Source organism: Sus scrofa, chromosome 13 (assembly GCF_054392235.1).
Source record: "Sus scrofa isolate SSC_HxYL_T2T_F1_AM1 chromosome 13, Sscrofa_HxYL_maternal_Yorkshire_Landrace_v2.0, whole genome shotgun sequence".
Lineage (NCBI taxonomy): Eukaryota > Metazoa > Chordata > Mammalia > Artiodactyla > Suidae > Sus > Sus scrofa.
The window spans coordinates 151,510,156-151,530,448 of record NC_139395.1 but is presented as its reverse complement, the minus strand read 5'-3'; the positions used below and the strand labels follow the sequence as shown (position 1 = coordinate 151,530,448).

The window sequence follows — 20,293 nt, the reverse complement described above, 5'->3', positions numbered from 1 at the left end:
GTTATGTGGCACTGCCTTTTTGAAGACCACCATAGCCCAGTGGCCTCAGAGAATGACCTACCATAACCACTCATCCCATCCTTCTACACACACACACACACACACTCTCTCTCTCCACTTTTCCTGGAGCCACTGCACTTTTAGAGTGGAGAGGGAACCCTGATCGAAGCTAGAACAAGCAGGCATCTGAGCAGCCCACAGAGAGCTTGGCTTGGAACCCTCACTCCTCTTGCCCCCTCCCCATCTTCCCATCCTCCTCTCCGCCCTCCGCCCCTCAGAGGATGTTCTGTGCTGTTTCCCCCCCACCACCCCAGGATAATCCAGCTGCACCTGGAGGTGGAGCAGCTTCCAGCCTGGAAGCTGTGGGTGGCTGGCCTGGACCCCTCCCCTGGATTGCTGGTGATTTCAACCTGTCCCTTTGCTGGCTCCCAGTCAGGCTGAGCCCTAGGAGGAGAATCTGAGGACCCCAGTGGGGTTCAGCGGGCCTCGGGGAAGAAGAGAGAGGCCACCTGCCTGAAATCAAGTGGTCCCAGCCCCTCCTTCCCAGAGACTGTCCCCACAGCCCTGGGAGCTGCTGGCCTGGCCTCCCAACAGCCACACGCTTGGCTCTGTGGCCTCTGCTCCTCTGGGCAGGGCTCATCAGGGACCCTACAGTTTCTCCTGGAGTGTGCCATAAGGACCTGGAAACTTTCCTTTCCAGCTAATACACATCTCACTGCCATGTTATCCCTTTTCTGTCACTTTTCCAAGGGATGGGGAGTCATCAGCTTAGACAAAGTAACATGCTAAAAACTTGCAGACCAGAACTTGGCTGCCTGTCCTGGCACCCCCACTCTAACCCACCTGCTCCCCACTCCGCTCATGTCAAAGGAGGGGTGGTCAAAGGGCAGCTGATGGCGGTTTTGTCACCCTGTTTCTCTCAGTAGACTTTTGTGACTAGCTAATGGTCAGGAGCCCCGTAAAAGCTGTAAAGAGGCCGGGATCCACCACCCATGCCCCCACGGTGCGCTATAGCTCGCAAGGAGCCCAGCTCTGTGGGGATCTCTAGACTCACTGGGCAAAGACCCCAAGACAGGTCTGCTCAGGCACAACTGTAAGTTTACTGTGTTTTCCATGGGCATCCTTCAAACATTCTTTCTGGAGCCCTCATTTAAAGTAAAATTTAGTGGGAGTTCCCGTCGTGGCTCAGTGGTTAACAAATCCGACTAGGAACCATGAGGTTGTGGGTTTGATCCCTGGCCTCACTCAGTGGGTTAAAGATCTGGCGTTGCCGTGGGCTGTGGTGTAGGTTGCAGACGTGGCTCGGATCTGGGGTTGCTGTGGCTCTGGCGTAGGCTGGCGGCCACAGCTCTGATTAGACCCCTATCCTGGGAACCTCCATATGCTGCGGGAGCAGCCCTAGAAAAGGCATAAAAACAAAAACAAACAAACAAAAAATAATTAAAAAAGTAAAATTTAGTATCTATTTTATACCTAAATTTTAAAACTAAAGAGGGCTATTAAACTGCAGTGACAGTTGCCACCCTCACGATGCCTCTGGCTACACAGTGATGGCAGGATCTGCCCCCTGTCCAGCTCCTGGCCCTTTGGTCTTCTCTCTGCCTCACGCCTTCCAGCTCTCTCCTCTCCTAGGGCTTTTCCCTCCATGTCCCCCCACCTTGCTTCTGGCCCCCAGCCTTTCCTCCATCTTAAATTCACAGCATGATTTTTCTTTCCTTCACAGGAAACTTCTTGAAGCAACATTCCAGACCCCTGGCCTCTCTTTCTTGGGTTTACGCCTTAGCCCCAAGGCAACCGCTGTCCACCTGGTGGAAACACCACAGACTTTTCTCTCAAAGATGACTGGGCTAAATCCAAAGATCCTCCCAAGGTCTCATCTTTTTCCTCCTTGCCTCTCACTGCTCCGTGTCTCTGCAACTTGGCTCCAGCCTCCCCTTGGTTCTCTTCCCTCTCAGTCCTTTCTTCTGGTCGTGCAGGACTCCAGGACAAAGACACCCCTTCATTTCTCTACTATGTTGCCTTTTTTCTGCCACCCTCCCCATGACCTCATCCATACCCAAGGCTTCAATTACCAATTAAATAGTGAAGACCTCCAAATCTGCAGCTCAGGCTTAAACCTTCTCCTGAGCTCTAGATGCAACCATCCAACAGTCTGAAGGCACCTCCCCTTGGATATCCGGAAACCTCAACTCAACAGGACTGAAGCCAACATCTCTGAACCTCCAACGTCTCTGGGACACCCTGCTATCTAAGCTCAAGGCACCGGGAGGCAGCTTGACCTCCTCCATCAGTTTAACCAAAGGAGCTCAGGCTTGGGGCCAGACAGCTCTGAGGTCAAGCTTCAACTCACCATTTCCAAGCTCTGTGACCCTGGGCAAGTAGCTTCCCGCCTCTGGACCTCATTTCCTCTATCTGTAGAATGGGGGCCATCACACTTTCTACTTCATTGAGTTAGATGTGCGAAATAAAGCATGTAAAGTGCTTAAGGTACAGTTAGCACAGAGCAAGAGCTTAATGTATGTTAGCCACCATGAATAATAATAATCGACCTCTAAATGGCTCTTGAACTTGTAGGATGCAGCCTATCTCATTACAGTTAGCTGACTACCTAGCTGTCCTCATTAGGTTTTAAGCTCACTGTTGTTGTTTTTTTGATGGAAGTTCCCAGAGACCAGGGATTGAATCTGAGCCCCAGCTGTGACCTACGCCACAGCTGTGGCTACACTGAATCCTTTAACCCACCATGGTGGGCAGGCCAGGGATTGAACCCAAACCTCCAAAGCAACCCGAGCTGCTGCAGTCGGATCCTTAACAAACTACGCCATGGTGGGAACTCCCAAACCTCCCTGTCTGATGGGTCTTCATGACCCAGGAACCTGATAGTTAGTAGACCCTCAAATATGAGTGCAAGAGGGAAGCAGGGGGAGGGATGTCAAAACTATAGGTCCGCCTGAGCCGCCTTCCAGGACTGTCCTCCTGATTAACACACCATCGCCCCCTGGTGGCAGTGTACCAAAATTGCTGGTTCAGGGTTTTCAGGGAAAGATCATATGTGTACCTCTCTTAAAATGTGGATCTGCCTCACAACCTTGGAAATCAAGAGCCCCAAAGAATCTGCCATCACCAGCGATGCCTTGTCAGTTCCCCTGTATCCCTCCCATACAGGCTTCTGACACACAAGGTCAGTCATGCACATTTCTCTCGTGCCAGTGATGAAGGGGAGACTGCCTACCCTCAGGTTTCTCTCCCACCGCTGTGAGTTCAGACTCCTGGCTCGGCTCACTGGTTCCGTAGATGTTGATTGCACGCACACGGAATTTATACTCCCGGTCAGACAGCAGGTCCTGGACGTTAAAAGAGGTGCTGCGGCATGTGGCTAGTTCCTTCCACGTCTTGTCCACTGAGTCCCAGATCTCGACGCTGTAGGACTGTACGGCGCTGCCCCCATCGTAGGAGGAGCCATACCAGGACAGGGTCAGCGAGGAGCTGCGGATGTCAGAGGCACAAGGCGTGCCTGCGGGGGGGTCCGGCTTGTCTGGGGGAGAGAAAAGCATAGCATCACTCAGCTCTGCAGGGCTATAGAGAGAGAAGGTTTTTGAATTAGCTCTGTTGTGTGGGAGAAGCCTGGAGAAGGGTCCCAGGTCCTGGCTCTCTTTCTCTTATCCACACGGTCACACCTATGCACATACCTGCCTATATGGCAAACCCCATAAACACCAATTTGCTCAGAAAAATCTCCTTTTTGGCTAGTTTCTAGTCTGCACGTCATGATTTCCTGTGCTTTGCCCAAATCATAAACATATTTCTCAGAGTGAACAAATCTAGGAAGCTGCCTAGGAGCGTGGACGGCTTCCCATCCAAAATACGTTTTGAGGGAGAGTTCAATGTGTGCATGTGTGTGTCCCCTTCAGGGCAGAGGCCAGTGACCTAGGACATAACCAGAGGCCAGTCTCCACTTTCTCTGGGACCTGAGAAACACTTGCTCCACTGAGAGCCAGTACAGCACAGAGAGCTCTGAAGTCACACGTTGGGTTTGAATAGGGTTCTCTTCCCATTCACTACTTCCTAACCTACTGTGCCTCAGTTTCCTGGGCTGTGAAATGGGATGATAACAGCAGTGGAGCATGAGGTACTTGTGAGAAGTTCGAAAAGTGGCTGGTGTGAGCAGCCTTTACTGTCATCATTATTGCAATTATTCTAATTTTATAATATATAAACAGTTACTCCTACCCTACCTCTTTCATCCTCTTTCACAACTGGTATAAAAATGAGATAGAGAATTTTAAAAGCAAACCAGAGTAGCAAGTCCCAACCCATCCCTAACTAAAGGCTGGAAAATGAACTGAGGACATAGACTAGAAGTGTCCCCTTTGTCTGGCCACCTTCCCGCTCAGACCTGTAATGCTAAGAACAAGGAACACTGCCAAGTTCAAGGCAGATCATGGTAGCCAGGACCTCACTAATGAGGTTCCTGAGTTGTGCTGGTTTTGTCAGTTGTTCATCTGAATAAAATTCCCCTATTTTTCAGATTTAACCTCTGCAGGTGGTTGGTTTAGTTACAGATACCAGCATTCAGTAACCCTTCATCTCCCCTAAGGCAATTTGAGGTATAGGGCTCCCCAAATGAGCAATTAAAACCCCTGCCTTTCTGCTCTGTGAATTTATAAGCAATGTGAATTCCAGTGAATTCCTTCACTTCCAAGACTCATTTGTTTGTCTTTTCCATTTGGAAAATGGGGCTAACATAGATCTACCTCTTCAGGGTTTTGCAAGCATCAAATAAACAAGCCCAGGCAAAGAACTTGACCTCTCCTCTCCTCAGCAAGGCAGGAAGGCCAAAGAAAATTCCTGCATATTTGTATATGACCTGAGCATATGGAGAAGAAAAAAAACATCCTGCCTCTGTATGTGTGTGTCTGTGTGTCCGCGTACACCTAAATAAACACATACATATATATACACACATTTACACACACACACACACACACATACACACACACACACACACACACACACACACATCTTCATTCTCCCACCTCCCCCAGCCCTGCTGCTTCTGCATTCCAGCCAAGAATGCACTGCCCGGAAGCCATCCATCCCCTGCAACCTAAGCCTGGGCTGACTCGTCCAGGAATGACTCTGGGGTTACAACAGCCACTCCCCACCAGCGGCAGTCACTCTGGAGGCCTCCCGTGATGGAACCACTTTCACTGATTGTTCCATATGTTCTCTTAGAAAAACTGTTTGTTCTGAAAGATATATTGGTCTTTTTAGAAATACTTTTAGTGTTGGCTAAGATGTTTGTTACTCTAAACGCTCTTACAGGCAAGTGGCTCAAGTCCTCTCAAGACCCAGCTAAGGAAGTAAAAAGGCCTAAAGAAAGATGAAAGACAGACTCCCAGCCTGCCTCCAAGGAAACGCCTGGAAAACGTCTGATTGGACATGTGTAGGGTCCTGTAGTTTGAGACAACGAATACAGGTGCATGCCTCTGACGGATACTCTCCCCTCCTGCTTTGGTCAAGAAAAGAAAACTTTGAGAAATGGGCATTTCAGAAGAAGTGCTATTAATTCCCTTCCTTGTTCCAGATGTCTCTTGGCTGAAAGAGAGAGAAGGACTGACATGGAACATACATGCCCGCAGCCCTGGAGAAGATGCAAAACTTGGGAGAGAGGCTTTTTTTTTTTTTTTTTTTTTTGTCTTTTTAGGGCCACACCTGCAGCATATGGAGGTTCCCAGGCTAGGGGTCGAATCAGAGCTACAGCTGCTGGCCTACACCACAGCCACAGCAGTGTGGTATCCGAGCGTGTCTGCGACCTACACCAGAGCTCACAGCAACACTGGATCCTTAACCCACTGAGCAAGGCCAGGGGTGGAACCCAAGTCCTCATGGAGACTAGTTGGATTCATTACTGCTGCGCCATGACGACTTTAATTCTAAGTGAAACTTCAATGCTTTCAAGGAATTTGCTGCCAAATTAAGGAGTTCAGAATAGACGTTAAGTCTGAAGTCAGGGGGGATTGGAAGCCCCCACCCCCACCGCCCGCCCTTGGAGCCATAGGCTGGGTCTGATGTTTTCTGTTCTTTCCAACCTAAGGAGCCATACACAAAGGCTGCACAAGCTGGGGACAAAAACCCTCAGGAGAGAACAGACATCCTCAGAACAGAGCCTCCCCTCCATGCCAAAGACACAGACGCACTGGGGTTGGGAGGGAGGCCTGGGCATGGCCTGGCAGAGGCCAGGAGGGCTTGGTGTCTGGGGCCCCGAGCTCCACATTTCCTTGGAATTCTCCCATGGCTCCCTGGAGACCTGACTAGCAGAGTGGGAAACACTGAGTCTAAGGGAAGGGCCTCCTGTGCCACCAGCGCCAGGATTTTCTCTTTTAGAAAACGCTCTCACTCCTGGGAAAACAGAGGCTCTCGCCTCTAATGCTTCTCTGGAGTAACCATCTCCACATGCCTGTGAACTTTGAGGATGGTTTGTGGCTGAGCCCAACCTTGCCTGGACTGGCACCTTTACTGGCACCACAGCAGCCACGTGCAGCTTTTAGAGACTGGCAGAGCTGCAGGGGTCTCCAGGCTGTCTACCTGGGTAATCCCAGGCCTTGCAGGCTAAGGCATTTTGCTCACCAAAAATACCCATCTGGCCAGAGGCAGAGCCAAAAGGGCATTTGAAAAAGACTCCAGACACTCACTCCAAGGGCCCATGATTGTCCAAGCTATTGGGCCAAACAAGATCAAGAATGCATCTTGCTTAAGCCCAAGCCAAGTGTTTCAAAAGGAAATCTCCTGCCCTTAAAAATCACGCAAGTGGAGTTCCCGTCGTGGCGCAGTGGTTAACGAATCCGACTAGGGACCATGAGGTCGCGGGTTCGATCCCTGCCCTTGCTCGGTGGGTTAACGATCCGGCGTTGCCGTGAGCTGTGGTGTAGGTTGCAGACGCGGCTCGGATCCTGCGTTGCTGTGGCTCTGGTGTAGGCTGGTGGCTACAGCTCCGATTCAACCCCTAGCCTGGGAACCTCCATATGCCGCGGGAGCGGCCCAAGAAATAGCAACAACAACAACAACAACAACAAAAGACAAAAAAAGACAAAAGACAAAAAAAAAAAAAAAAAAAAAAAAAAAAATCACGCAAGTTCGGAGTTCTCATCGTGGCTCAGTGGTTAACTAATCCAACTAGGAACCATGAGGTTGTGGGTTCGATCCCCGGCCTTGCTCAGTGGGTTAAGGATCCAGCATTGCCGTAAGCTGTGGTGTAGGTCACAGACGTGGTTCGGATCCCGCATTGCTGTGGCTCTGGTGTAGGCTGGCGGCTACAGCTCTGCTTGGACCCCTAGCCTAGGAACCTCCATATGCTGTGGGAGTGGCCCTAGAAAAGGCCAAAAGACAAAAAAAAAAAAAAAAAAAAAAAAAATCATGCAAGTTTCAAGCTTAGATAGTATTGGGGGATTTCTGGGTATCTGGGATTCATTCTCTCTGCTTTGTTTTTCTTCTTTAAAGATATGCAAAGCAGCCTGTTTTTCTTGTGCTGGACTAGTGGCAGGAAGGAATCCACCTGGGTCCAGCTTCTCTCCTTCCAGGCTGAGGCCGGAGCCGCGGGGGTGGGCAGAGGCCCCGAGCATCACAGATCCCTGCACCGCCTTGGCAAATATAATAATAATAAGCCTTCAAAATAGCTACACATCACTCACTGAAACTAACTGAGGGGAAGGTTGGTTTTTATCCTTATTTAAAAAAAAGGAGTCACAGACTATCTGAAGAGAACGGGATCCTTTAAAGAACATCCAAGAAGAGAAGTTGACTGCTAATTAGTGGAAGTTGGGTTAAACCAGCCGTATTTAATAGCTGGCTTAGAAATGGATGCTCGAAACTGTCCAGAGTAGGCCACACGATTCCTGTCTCATTCCCTTTCCATGTTACATCTACTTCATCAACCCTGATAAGACAGTAGACAGATGTCCCTAGAGACATGCAGGTAAATCTGGGCTTAATCCAGCTTGACTTTGGACTGATTCTAAATCCCCGGGTTCTGAATGAATGTGGCTTTGCTGTGTCCATCAATGCGAGTCCTCATTTTATTGAGCAGTTCTATTCTTAGCTCTCTGAGGGGGAGGCAGACAGAAAGCCCTGCCCCTCCATTCCATTCCCCTCCCAGGACGGCATTTAACATGTTGCTCCTGCCAGCTGGCGGGCAGCCACACCGATGGCCCTGTCAGCACTGGCCGAGGAGAATGAGAAACTAAACCATAAAAGGCTACAAGTGCGGCCCGTGTAGTGGTGGTGGTGGTGGTGGAGGAGGGAGAGAGGGTGGCATCCTGCAGAGGGGCCCCAGTGGGGGCAGGGGGCACTGGACACAGAAAAGCAGCTCCAAGGAGTTGACCCCTGATTTCCCCCGCGCGGGGGTTGGGGGGGGCGGGGGGCTGATGAGAGAGAATGCCAGGGAAAACTGGAAACCGATACCCACTGGCAGGTGGGGGCATGGGGCCACATCGATACTTTGGGTACAGGCAAAGTGTAACAAGCTGGGTCACTAGCACCAACCCCCCACCCCCCAAAATGTTCCCGACTCCTCAGGGGAAAGGATTAAAATAAGCATCCCAAGTCACCAGAGAGTGAGATGCCTGTCTTTTGTAGGTGAGAAGCCTGTTCCCTGAGCACCTGGTCCACTGGCCTTCCCAGAGACAGAACGAACTCCTGACCTGGGGGAAAGGCTTTTGTGTACACCACCTACGAAGGCTCACAAGGTGCACAAGGCCCAGCTTTCCATCCGCCGCCCCTTCGCTGTCCTGAATGCCTGCCACATAGGGGGACAACGGACTGAGCAGGGCGGATGGCAGATGGCCAGGCAGAAAGCTAGTTTGAGATTTCAGGAGAGAGTTGCCCAAGACATGAGAAACACAGTGACTGAGTGAGATGGAGAGGAACAGGCAAACTTGACAATCGGGCTGGTGACAGGCTCTAAGCTCAGTACTGGGATGTAGGAGATAAGAAAAAGGGAGTGGATTTGGGATTAGGAGGGCACGGTGACCTCAGAAGGGCAGTCCCAGTAAGTAATGGGGCCTGAGCCCAAGGCTACGGGCAGCTGGAGATTGTTGCCAGGGAGGCAAAGAAGCAGACTCAGAGCCGAGACTGACCCTTTTAGAGGGTTTGGCCCTGTCGAGAGCAGGAGAGAGAGATGCGAGGGCGGCCAGAGCAAGAGGAGATACTGCAGGAGTTATACCTGCCTGTGTGCTTGGCCAAGACAGGAGAGCCCTGGGGAAGTGGAGAAGTGGAAGAGAATGGGTATGGGGGTTGGAGCCCTCGAGAGCCTGGGGTCTAGAGCCCAGGGGAAAGGTGGGCCGTACGTAGAGCCTGGAGGGTGGAGTCAGCACAGGGATAGAGAAAGAGATGCCTGTGGGGTGGGGCCCCCAAGTGGAGCAGCTCCGTGCCTGATGCCTCCTGCTGCTCAGAGATGCGAGAGGCCAAGGCCTGCAGGGTGGAGGCGGGGGCGGGTCTTGAGCAAAGGCTGTGACACTGACGCCTCCGCTGAGCACAGTCTGTGGGTTGATGCCATTCTCCTGCTGTGCCCCAAACTCAGGCACAGTGGCAGTAAAGTTGAAAGGCAGCATGGATTCAAGGTGAGGGTTTGCAAGGGGACCGGAGGTTGGGGGCAGGTGTGGACCTGGGGGAGTGGGATCACGGGTGCTGGCTGGAGATCTGGAGTCCTAGAGTTCAGGGTCTCCAAAGGCTGGAGAGGCAGGCACTGTGTGTGCAAGGCCTGCGAAGCCCTTCTTGACAAGCATGAAGGGCAGCAGCGGTGTGAGAGCAGGGAGTGGGAGAGCGGAGGGAACTCGAGCTGGAGGAGCGACCCCGTGAGATAAGGCCCCAGGTCCAGCATCCCACCTGCCCTGTGCCCTGTCCCCCCACTCACCCACAACAGTGAGGTTGACCTGGGCCTGCCTGCTGCCCAGCTTGTTCTCCACCAGCAGAGTGTAGCAGCCACAGTGCTCCTGGCGCGCGGCCCGGATGGTGAGCTTGCTGCCATTCTCACTGTTCTCCACCTTGATGTGCTCACTCTCCTGGATCTGGGGGCAGAGAGTGGGGCAGGTGCTGGAGACTTGAGCCAGGAAAGAAAGGGGGCCCCGACCCGCACTCTGCACCCCCTAAGGGATGCAGCAGCACGAGTTGTGTGGGGCTGGTCGAGGCTGGAGGGCCTCCCCCTAAGAGCCCTCCTGTCCTGCATGCAGCATCAAGGTGCCCCAATGGGGTCCAGATGGAGGCAGGCAGGCAGGGTGCTGAGCAGGGGCTGGGGGTCAGGGGATGAGCTATCGCTTGCCGCTCCACACCGGAAGTGAGGTCTGGAATGGGATGGGTGGTGAGAGAACACGTTTGATCAAAGTCACCAAGCCCACACGTGGCTTTTTCTGGCCTCTTCTCTGCTGCCTGATACCATAGCCACCAGCCACACGTGGCTTTTCAAAGTGTAGTTAATTGAGTCCATATCCCAGATGTCCACTGATGGATGAAAAGATACAGGAAATGTGGTAGATCCAAACCATGGAATATTACACGGCCATAAGAGGAATCAAGTATTGGTTCATGTTACAACAGGGGTGATCCCTGAAAGCATTATGCTAAGTAAAAAAGCCCAGATGCAAAAGAACACATATTATATGATCCCTTTTTTTGTTTTTTGTTTTTTTTTTTTGCTTTTTAGGGCTGCACTTAATGTCATATGGAAGTTCCCAGGCTAGGGGTTGAATTGGAGCCATAACTTCTGGCCTTGGCCACAGCCACAGCAATGCCAGATCTGAGCCACATCTTTGACCTACACCACAGCTCATGATAACACTGGATCCTTAACCCACTGAGCAAGGCTAGGGATTGAACCCCCAACCTTGTGGATCCTAGTCAGTTTCTAAACCTACTGAGCCACAATGGGAACTCCTATATGATTCCACTTACAAGAAATACCCAGATTAGGCAACCTCATAGAGACACATAGTAGGTTAGAGGTTGCCAGGGTCTGGGGGAGGGGGAGAAATGACTGCAAATGAGTCTGGGGTTTGTTTTTTGAGGTGATAAAAATGTTCTGGAATTAGAAAATTGTTATGGCTGTACAACCTTGTGACTATATGCATATTCTAAAAGGGTAAATTTTATGATGTTTGAATTATATTTCAAGAAAGCTGTTAGCACAGTTTTTAATTAACTGAAATTTAAATCTCACTTCCTCACTTGTGCTAGTCACATGTCATATGCTCAATGGCCACATACAGTTAGTGATTTACCGTACTGGATAACAGAAACAGAAACTTTCACTGCAGAAAGCTCTGTTGGATGGAGCTGAGACTTGGCTAAATGTCTGTGGAAAGGGTTGAGATTCCAGAGTTCCTGTTGTTGGCTCAGGGGAAATGAATCTGACCAGTATCCGTGAGGATGCAGGTTCGATTCCTGGCCTCGCTCAGTGGGCTAAGGATCTGGTGTTGCTGTGAGCTGTGGTGTAGGTTGCAGATGTGGCTCGGATCCTGCGAGGCTGTGGCTGTGGTGTAGGCCGGCAGCTGTAGCTCTGATTCGACCCCTAGCCTGGAAATTTCCACATGTTGCAGGTATGGCCCTAAAAAGCAAGAAAAAGGTTGAGATTCCATCTTCCTTCAGACACCACTAGCCCAGACAGGACCCAAGCAGGCGTGGGATAAGGCTGGCTCTCTTCTTTATCTTGTGAGGCCAAGCCCTCTCTCCTTCCCTGTACTAGCCTTAGGACGTCTCTGGGCCTTAGGACAATTTGAATGGGTTGGAAATGCAGCAACAGAGGCTGCAGAAGAAATCCTCACACCTTCTGTGCAGTTCCCGAGGCAGTGCCAGCTCAATGTCCCGGGGCCTCTGCTGATCAGGCCCATGGGCACACGCTACCAAAGTGGGATTGAAGGAATGGCAAGGAACAGGCTCTAAAAACTGACTGTTTGGAAATTCTAACATTTCCCCGTAGGGCTGTTGTTATAAAGGGTAGTTGGATTTCTGGGTCAGCGAGCCAAAAGGCTGTTTAATGGACAATTTATCAACTCATATCCTTGGCTTCACTTTTATCTCTCCAGCATGTGGTGAATTTAAGCGGTTACCACAGATAGGGTTCAGTGAGCTGGCATGGAATCACAGAAGGCTCCAGAGTCTGAGAGGTCACTTAAGGTCCCTGGTTCCATTTTTTCTGATTCTGAGGAGAATTTCTAGATGGATCAAAATCAGGTGGGGGCCAAGGGTGGTTTCTATTTTTCCTGTCATACTTTCCTCGGTTGCACAAAGTATAAGGCAGGTGTTCTTGCCAGAGGAAAGGATACTTAGAACTCAGATTTGGTGGGTGGCTGACAGGTGGGTGTCACCTGTTTCTAAGGCGCCTGCGATGAACCCCTAGGATGCCGCCTCTGTCACAGCATTTCCCATGCCTTTCAGCCCAGCGTGGCTCCGGAACTTGTACGGGTTGTTTGTGGGCCCCTCCCCTCTGTTACTGACCTGCTTTCGGAACTTCATCCAGGTACAGGTGATGGGCTGGGTACCGGCCACTTTACCAAACAGCTCCACAGACTCTCCCGCTCGCACCTTTTGGTCCTCGGGAAACTGGATGATCTGAGGGGGCATGGCTGGGGGAGAAGTGAGAGAGTGAGCTCTGACGGGGAGGGAGCCTCAGATATTCTGATCTCATCTGACGTGCCCGTCCACGTTGGTCTGCTGCTCCTCTCTGGCCTTTCAGAACTTTTGGGGTAAGACTGAGGCCAGCGGCCACTGCTCCAGCACATCTGAGCAGATGCACCAGCTATGCGTGTTAGTCTCTTGATTCCGATTCCTTCAGAAGTGGCCCCCACAGTTTACATGGCCTAACCCTCCATTTGTTGGTTGCTCTGGAATTTGTGCCTAATTTTTTGAATCTACGTCTTAACTCCTTTATTTTTATTTTATTTTTTGCTTTTTAGGGCCACACCTGCAGCACATGGAGGTTCCCAGGCTAGGGTCAAATTGGAGCTGCAGCCACCGACCTACACCATAGCCAGAGCAACCTGGGATCCAAGCCACGTCTGTGACCCACAGCTCAAGCAATGCCAGATCCTTAACCGACTGAGCGAGGCTAGGGATCTAACCTGTGTCCTCATGGATACTAGTCAGGTTCGTTACTGCTGAGTCACAATGGGAGCTCCTAACTCCTTTATTAATTAAGCAGCACCTTGCCTTCTCACCTTCAGGTCACCCTGACGGACAGGCTCACTATGGTTCCCATCTTCAAATGTCTTTCCATGGAAAACAGACAAAGCTCCCCGGGACTGGGACATATGGAGCAGAGCATTCAAAGAGCACAAAGTAGATCCTCTCCATAAGGGGCAGAATGAGGACAGAGGGTTAAGTGGAATTTTGCAGAAGGGAGGGGAAAGTCACCAATGCAGTGTGATGCTGTCAGAAAAGACAAATAGTGGAAGAAGGTGGAGGACCAAGGTGTGCGGAGGCTCTTGGAGAAAATGCAGCCTGAGTGATGCAGCGCTGGAATCAAGGCGGGGGTAGGGGTGGGGGACGCTCTCCAGGGCCCACATCCCAGTGGTCTCTAGCATAGCAAAGGAACAGCTCCTCATGGCAGTGGCTCCCTTGCCCCCAGTGCTGCTGTGACCATTACCTGCCTTCGGAGGTGTCTTGGGGGCAGGTTTCTTTTTCACAGTGGCATCACCTGAAACGACGAAGTTCACAGGTTATATTACCTGTCCGTTTGGTTTTCTCACAAAGCTCCTAAGTCCTAGGAGGATGCAGCCTTGCCCATGGGCCCCTCATCCAGAGAGAACCCTCTCCTGAATATGTCTTTCTGGAGATCTTGCAGTCTTGCGTGGACAACCTCACCAGCGAATGAATATCCCTTCTCAGGGGAAGCTGGAGCCTCCATTGAGATAAAAACTCTCAAAAAGGCTTAAGCCTCCATTGTCCATTTCAGTGATGATAACCCCAGACTCACTAGCCATTCTTTTACCCTGACTTTCAGGAAACTCAGAAGGGAAATTATGTCAGATAAACCAACTAAATTTAGCCTTTGCTGTGGATCCAAGGGTCTCAGGCTTCCTTTGGGTCACAGACTGAGAATGGGTGGCTTTCATTTTCTGATGTTTGTTGAATGGATCAATGAATGAATGATCAAATGAAGGAACCAACCAGCGGTCTCCTCCATTCTCACCCTCATGTTCTCCAAATAACTTATAAGAAAAGTGACTCACACAGACCCATTTTGCAGCACAAACCTATTTGTTTGTCTAAAAACAAATAGGGTGAATATGCAAAAATATCTTTAGCCATCTTCATGGCTTATTTTCATATTTCTTTTGGGTCTTTGTTCAAGTTATCTAACCTATTTCTCCAAGTGCAATGAAAATCTACATGCACACAAGCAGCTGTATGTGAAGGTTTGTAGTGGGTTTACTTGTAATTGCCCCAAGCTAGAAGTTATGCAAATGTCCCTCAGCTGGAGAACACATGAACTGTGGTCGTTCATACAACGAAATACCACTTATAAATAAAAGGACCGAACTTCTGATGTACACATGAATAAATCTCAATGATTCATTTTTCTCTTCTGCTAAGAGAAGCCAGACTCAGAGGCTAAGTCTATGCACTATATACATCTATTTATAGGATATTTTAGAAAAGACTAAACTATAGGGACAGAGAAAAGGTGGGTGGGGAGGAGTATTATCTACTAAGGGGCACAAGGACAAGATTCAAGGTTACAGAAGCCTAGCTTGGTTGTGGCAGCACTTACATGACTATGCACTGTCATGACTCATAGAATGGTGCACTAGAATGGGGGGATTTTACTGTATCTAACTTTTACCGTAACATGAAAAATGAAAAATTTAAGCAGTGACATCCTCCCTATCCACACTATATCAAACAGCTACGGTTTCCCATAAGAGCAGAGAATCAGATGGTAGTTGCCAGGGGTTGGGGGAAGGGAGACATGGGAAACTGTCTTCTAATGGACACAAAGTTTCTGTTATACAAGATGAATAAATGCTAGAGATCTTCTGTATCATAAGGTACCCAGTGTTAACTATATGGTATCGTGGACTTTAAATTATGTTACGAGGACAGATTTCATGTTAAATCTTCTTAAACTTAAATGCACACAGGTATAGGAACTCAGGAAATATTCGGAGGTGAAGGACACTGTTTAGTACCCTGTTGTGATGGTGGTATCATGGATGTATGTTATGTCCAAACTCATCAAGGCATTACATTAAATGTGTGCAATTTTTTATATATTATATCCCAATAAAGCGAAAAAGATGATGTTATCCATGAAGCTAAAGGAATAAATTTCAAAGGTTTCAATCCACACAAAATTTTTTTCCTGACAAGTGGAATTAAGCTAAAAATCAATGACAAAAATATACCCAGAAATTTTTCTCCTTGTTTAGAAATTCAGAAATCAATGTTTAAGTGCTCATATCCATGCATGCGTCGTGGCTTCCATATTGTACAGACATAGAATGCTGCCGTGACCATAGAGAGTTGTACGGGACGGTGCTGGCCTAGCATGTTGAGTTTGGGAGTTAGATCTGTGTCCCGAGGAAACAGGGAGTCTGGACACAAACAGCAGTCCAGCTGGGCTGGAGGACCCCCTGGAGGTGCTTCCAGTTCTGGGGGACCAAGAACAGCCACTTAGGAGGCTATTGCCACACTCTTAGAAGAAACTGGTCGAGATCTGGCATGGGTAAAGGCAGCGGAAAAGAAAATACAAATAAGAGATGGGAGAACTGTTAAAAGAATTGAGGGGCTAAACAAGAGGGAAGTATGAAGATTTCTCAGGGGATTTCTTGCTTGGATAAATGAGAAAAATGGTATTGATGGAATATCGAATTTTGGAATGAAAGATGAGGTGTTTGACTTGGTCCAAGAGAATGTGGTAGATGACAAAGTTTAACTTGTAAGGCTAGAAACCCAGGATCAGAATTCTAGAGCTAGTTGCTGGAAGCTGAAAGTGAAAGACTTTAGGATCAAATGTAATTGTAACGGAAACTGGAGGATGGGTCAGCTTCTGGGAAAAGAATACAATGAAGGATGAAAAAGCAACAGGGTCTGATCCCAGAGCTGGGAGGAAGGGCAGGGGCCTTGGAAGGACTGTCGCTGAAGCCCAGGGTGCTGGAGGATGGGCCCTGGGAAGACAGGAGCGGCATCGGGTGATGGGTGGAGTCGGACAGGGCAGGTAGGCTCAGAAGTTGCTCTCGAGGAGATTCTCAAGGAAACAGGTAGGAAGTCAAGAATTCCGGAGGTGAAAGGGACACGGAGAAGCAGGGTGACAGGAGAGGAAATGTCAAGCTAAGCTTTCTTCCAAGGTCAGAGAGGAGAGGACAGGGGTAAAAGCAGAAGGTAAGGACTAGATGGAGAGGGAGGGTCCAGAGATGCCAGTGGGGAAGAGCCCTGGAAAGCGAGATCCTGTGGGAGTGGGTACTGGCTGGGCTAGGGAACCCTCCTGCCTGGCTGAGCCATGGAGCCCCTACCCCTCTGGATCCAGGGCAGCTGGGAAGGGAGAGGGCACAGCTGGAAGAGAGCGCCCTCCAGGGGAGGGAAAATTGCTCCTACCAGAGCCAGGATCTGACCTCCTAGGAGAAGGGAAGCGTCTATTCAGAGGAGCGATATGGAGGGCTGTTCTTATGGGCTGAGTGGTACCCCCCCATTCATAGGTTGGTGCCCCAACCCCTGGGACCTCCAAATGTGACTGTATTTGGAGACAGGGACTTTAAAGGGGTGATTATATTAAAAGGAGGCTTTAGGGTGGCCCTAATCCAAACCAACTGGTGTCCCTATAAGAAGAGGAAGTTTAGGAGTTCCCGTTGTGGCTCAGTGGTTAACAAATCTAAGAACCATGAGGTTTCGAGTTCAATCCCTGGCCTTGCTCAGTAGGTTAAGGATCCGGCATAGCCGTGAGCTGTGGTGTAGGTCACAGACGAGGCTCGGATCCCGCGTGGCTGTGGCTCTGGCGTAGGCTGGTGGCTACAGCTCTGATTAGACCCCTAGCGTGGGAACCTCCATGTGCCACAGGTGTGGCCCTAGAAAAGGCAAAAAGACAAAAAGACAAAAAAAAAAAAAAGAAGTTTGGGCACACGGAGAGACACCAGGGGTACACACACAGAGGGAAGGCCACGCGAGGACACAGCAAGAAGGCCGCCACCTGTAAGCCAAGGGGAGAGACCTCCCGAGCAACCAGACCTGCCAGACCTTGGACTTCCAGCCTCCAGAACTGTGAGACCATACGCTTCTGGTGTTGAGGCCACCTGGTGTGTGGTACTTCGTTAGGGCAACCCCAGGGAACCACTGCAGCTGTGGGTGGGCTCTGGGAGCCAGGAAGGAGGGCACCAGCTCCCAGAGTGCTGGGCCAGGAGCTAATGGGCAAGGGCACAGAATGAAAGCAGATGACACAACGTCCAGCCTGTACTATTCTTGGGGGCCCAATGTGGCCAGAAGTTGAGGCTAAACTATTATCTTTCTGAGTTACAGTCAAATAAGACTGAGGCCCAAAGTTTTATGTTTGTTATATAAATTTGAAGCATCTCCTGTTTGAATTGGTTAGCATTTGAAACTGGTTTGGGAGTTCCCATTGTGGCTCAGTGGAAACGAATCTGACTAGTATCCATGAGGATGCAGGTTCGATCCCTGGCCTCACTCAGTGGGTTAAGGATCCTGCATTACCATGAGCTGTGGTGTAGGTCACAGATGAGGCTTGGATCTGGCGTGGCTGTGGCTGTGGTATAGGCCAGCAGCTGCAGCTCCGATTCAACCCCTAGCCTGGGAACCTCCATATGCTGTGGGTGCGGCCCTAGGAAGAAAAAAAAAAAAAAAAAAAGACAAAAAAACCAAGCAAACTGGTTTGGTTCCTATCAATGACAACAATTTTAAACATTAACAATGTTCTATATCCTATTCTATGTGGATTTTATAGAGCCATCTGCTGAAATGCATTCATTGTGTTCTGGGTTTAGGAGAATATAATGAATGGATTAGAAAGCAGAGTCACTAGACGCTAAAACCTGGTTTCTTGTAGCCAGCTAGACTCAGGAAGTTGAGTTTCTAACCCATGATCCTTTCATCCTTTTACTCACTGGGCTCTCACCCCAACCAAGCACAAGGGGTCACTTCACACTGTTTCCATCTCATGATGGACAGCGCCCTCCAGGGGAAGGAAAATAAAAGTCAGGTGACTTTCTGGGGCCATCAGACTACACGTGGTCCAGTTAGAAACAGGGCCTGAGGAGCCCCCTGCTGCCCAGCATATGGCTGCTTTCTTCCTGCTGCCTCTTCACTCCAGCTGACACCCTATCCCACCCTCAGATCCAGGTCCCTAAAACTCATCTCTGTCCCTTTGCAGGCATGCAGTGGGCAGAGGCTCTGGCCCTGGACTTGGCTTCAGATGATCCCTCAGCTGTCTGACTTGAAGCACGTTATTTAACCTGTCAGAGCTTCCATTTCCTCACTGCAAAATGTGGAAAGAATAAATAAAATTTGTTGTTGTCATGAATGAAGATGCGTCACGGGGAAGGTACAGCATAAAGTGCACGCTCTATGCCTGCCCTGTCCCCGCTGTCCTTCCCCAGGACTCAGGACTCAGTACACAGTACCTTTCCCGCACCTGTTTAGTCCCTGCACTGTCGGCCAGGCCCGCTTTACACCGACACCACACGTCACTCCCACTGCACCTGCAGCTCCTTCCCCAACTCAGGTCCTTGGTAGAGGGAACATTCTAGCCGCTCAGTCCAGATGTCCAGACTCTCAGCACTTCTTGGATCATGAACTACTTTTCCTTCCCCTGATGCACCTTCTTACCATCTTATTATTGCTGTCAGCCCTTTGTCCCTCACCCGCTTCTCCACCACCCTAAACGTCCTGCACTAGCCATTGTCTGAGAGGAATATCACAGAAGGAAAATAAAATCCAAGCATCTTCACAAATCCCATGACAGCTTCCAGTCAGGCAAGGAGGGCAGAGGGTCCTCCCTTGCCTTGCCACCATGTCTGTCCCTCTCCTGGTACAGCACGGCTCCCCAAACTCTCAAACTCTCCAAACTGCTCCGAGTCCCTCTTTTTATCCCTTTCTGTGGCCCTTGTTTTCTCTGGAGCCCAGACTTCTCTCCTGAGCCCACCTATACATCCCACCCCCCAACCACCATCTCCCGTGGCACACGCTCTAAGCCCAACAACACCCAAAACCAAATCCAGGATCTTCTCCCTACACTGCTGCCTGTCCCATTTCTCCCAAGTCCCCTTTCCTGCCCATAACCAGTCTTTCAATTCAGCAACCAAGGAAGCTCTTTGGCCTGTCACTTCACATATCCCCACTGTCACCATTCTCATCCTAACTGCACCTCCTCCTGGACCTCTGGTCCCCTGTCCCCACCCTAATACATCTATCACTCTGTGGTCAAAGTGGTCTTTCTCTAATGCAAATCTGATGCCCCTGCACTGTTTTGACCTCTCCAGTGGCTGCTCACTGCCTCTTAGGATCAAGCCCAATGCATCAGACAAGGGCCTTTGAGATCTGTCTCCAGTTTTCATCTGCAATCTTCTTTCTAACTGTTCATCCTCACCCATGCCTCCATGCCCAGTATCAGTAGTTCTCAAAACCTAGCACGCATGACGATCACCTGGGAGACTTGCTAGGAATACCGATTCCTGGCCTTGCTGGGTGCTGATGCCGCTGGTCCCCGTGCCACCTTCTGGGGGCCACTGCTCTGTGCTCCATACCAGAGGCCTTTCCATTTCTGCAATGCCAGGCTTTTGTCTTTGCTGACTCTTGCACGTTCTTGGATACATCTCGGCTCACACAGCACTGTTGCCAGGCTGGGATCCATGCCCCTCCTCCGAGGCAGTTCAATCTCAGCAGTCATCGCAATTACAGAAACCTGCCCCTAGCGCCCATATACCCAGCAAGTTCCCTGTGGACAGGAGCAGGGCCCACCCCATTCGACTTCTGTATCCCCAGTCCTAGCACAGTACCTGAACAGGCTTGACAACATCTCTTCAGGGCATGAGTGGAACCCCCAAGGCTCTCTGTTAACAGAAGAATTCCCAACAAGGTTCCACCCCACCCCTGGGCTCAGATGCTCAGAGATAAAGCCTGTTGGCTTGAATCCTTATGCAGCTTCCCAGGAAAAGGAGAAATCCCCTTGCTTTGTCACCAACCAGATCAAAGCTGCCAGGTGCTGGGCCTTCCACCCCAGACAGGACACTGAGGCTGGAAGAAGTGAAGCAGCCCAATAGAAACATGAATCAAAACACTGAATTTAGAAGCCTTCTGG

At 50.1% G+C, this 20,293-nt stretch overlaps 1 protein-coding gene across 50 annotated transcripts in view; it reads right to left on the bottom strand.

Moving 5' to 3' along the window:
* Positions 1-20,293, bottom strand: part of MYLK (myosin light chain kinase) — a 299,269-nt gene that overhangs the window by 37,255 nt on the left and 241,721 nt on the right. For all 50 annotated transcript variants that reach the window (XR_014822439.1, XM_084986980.1, XM_084986986.1 and 47 more), the window contains 4 exon segments: positions 13,634-13,684; positions 12,487-12,614; positions 9,911-10,064; positions 3,233-3,535 (listed from right to left, as the gene is read on the bottom strand). Coding sequence is in view for 49 of the 50 variants with exons in the window: in XM_084986980.1 (XP_084843106.1) it covers positions 3,233-3,535; positions 9,911-10,064; positions 12,487-12,614; positions 13,634-13,684 (636 nt within the window). In the remaining variant the exon portion in view is untranslated.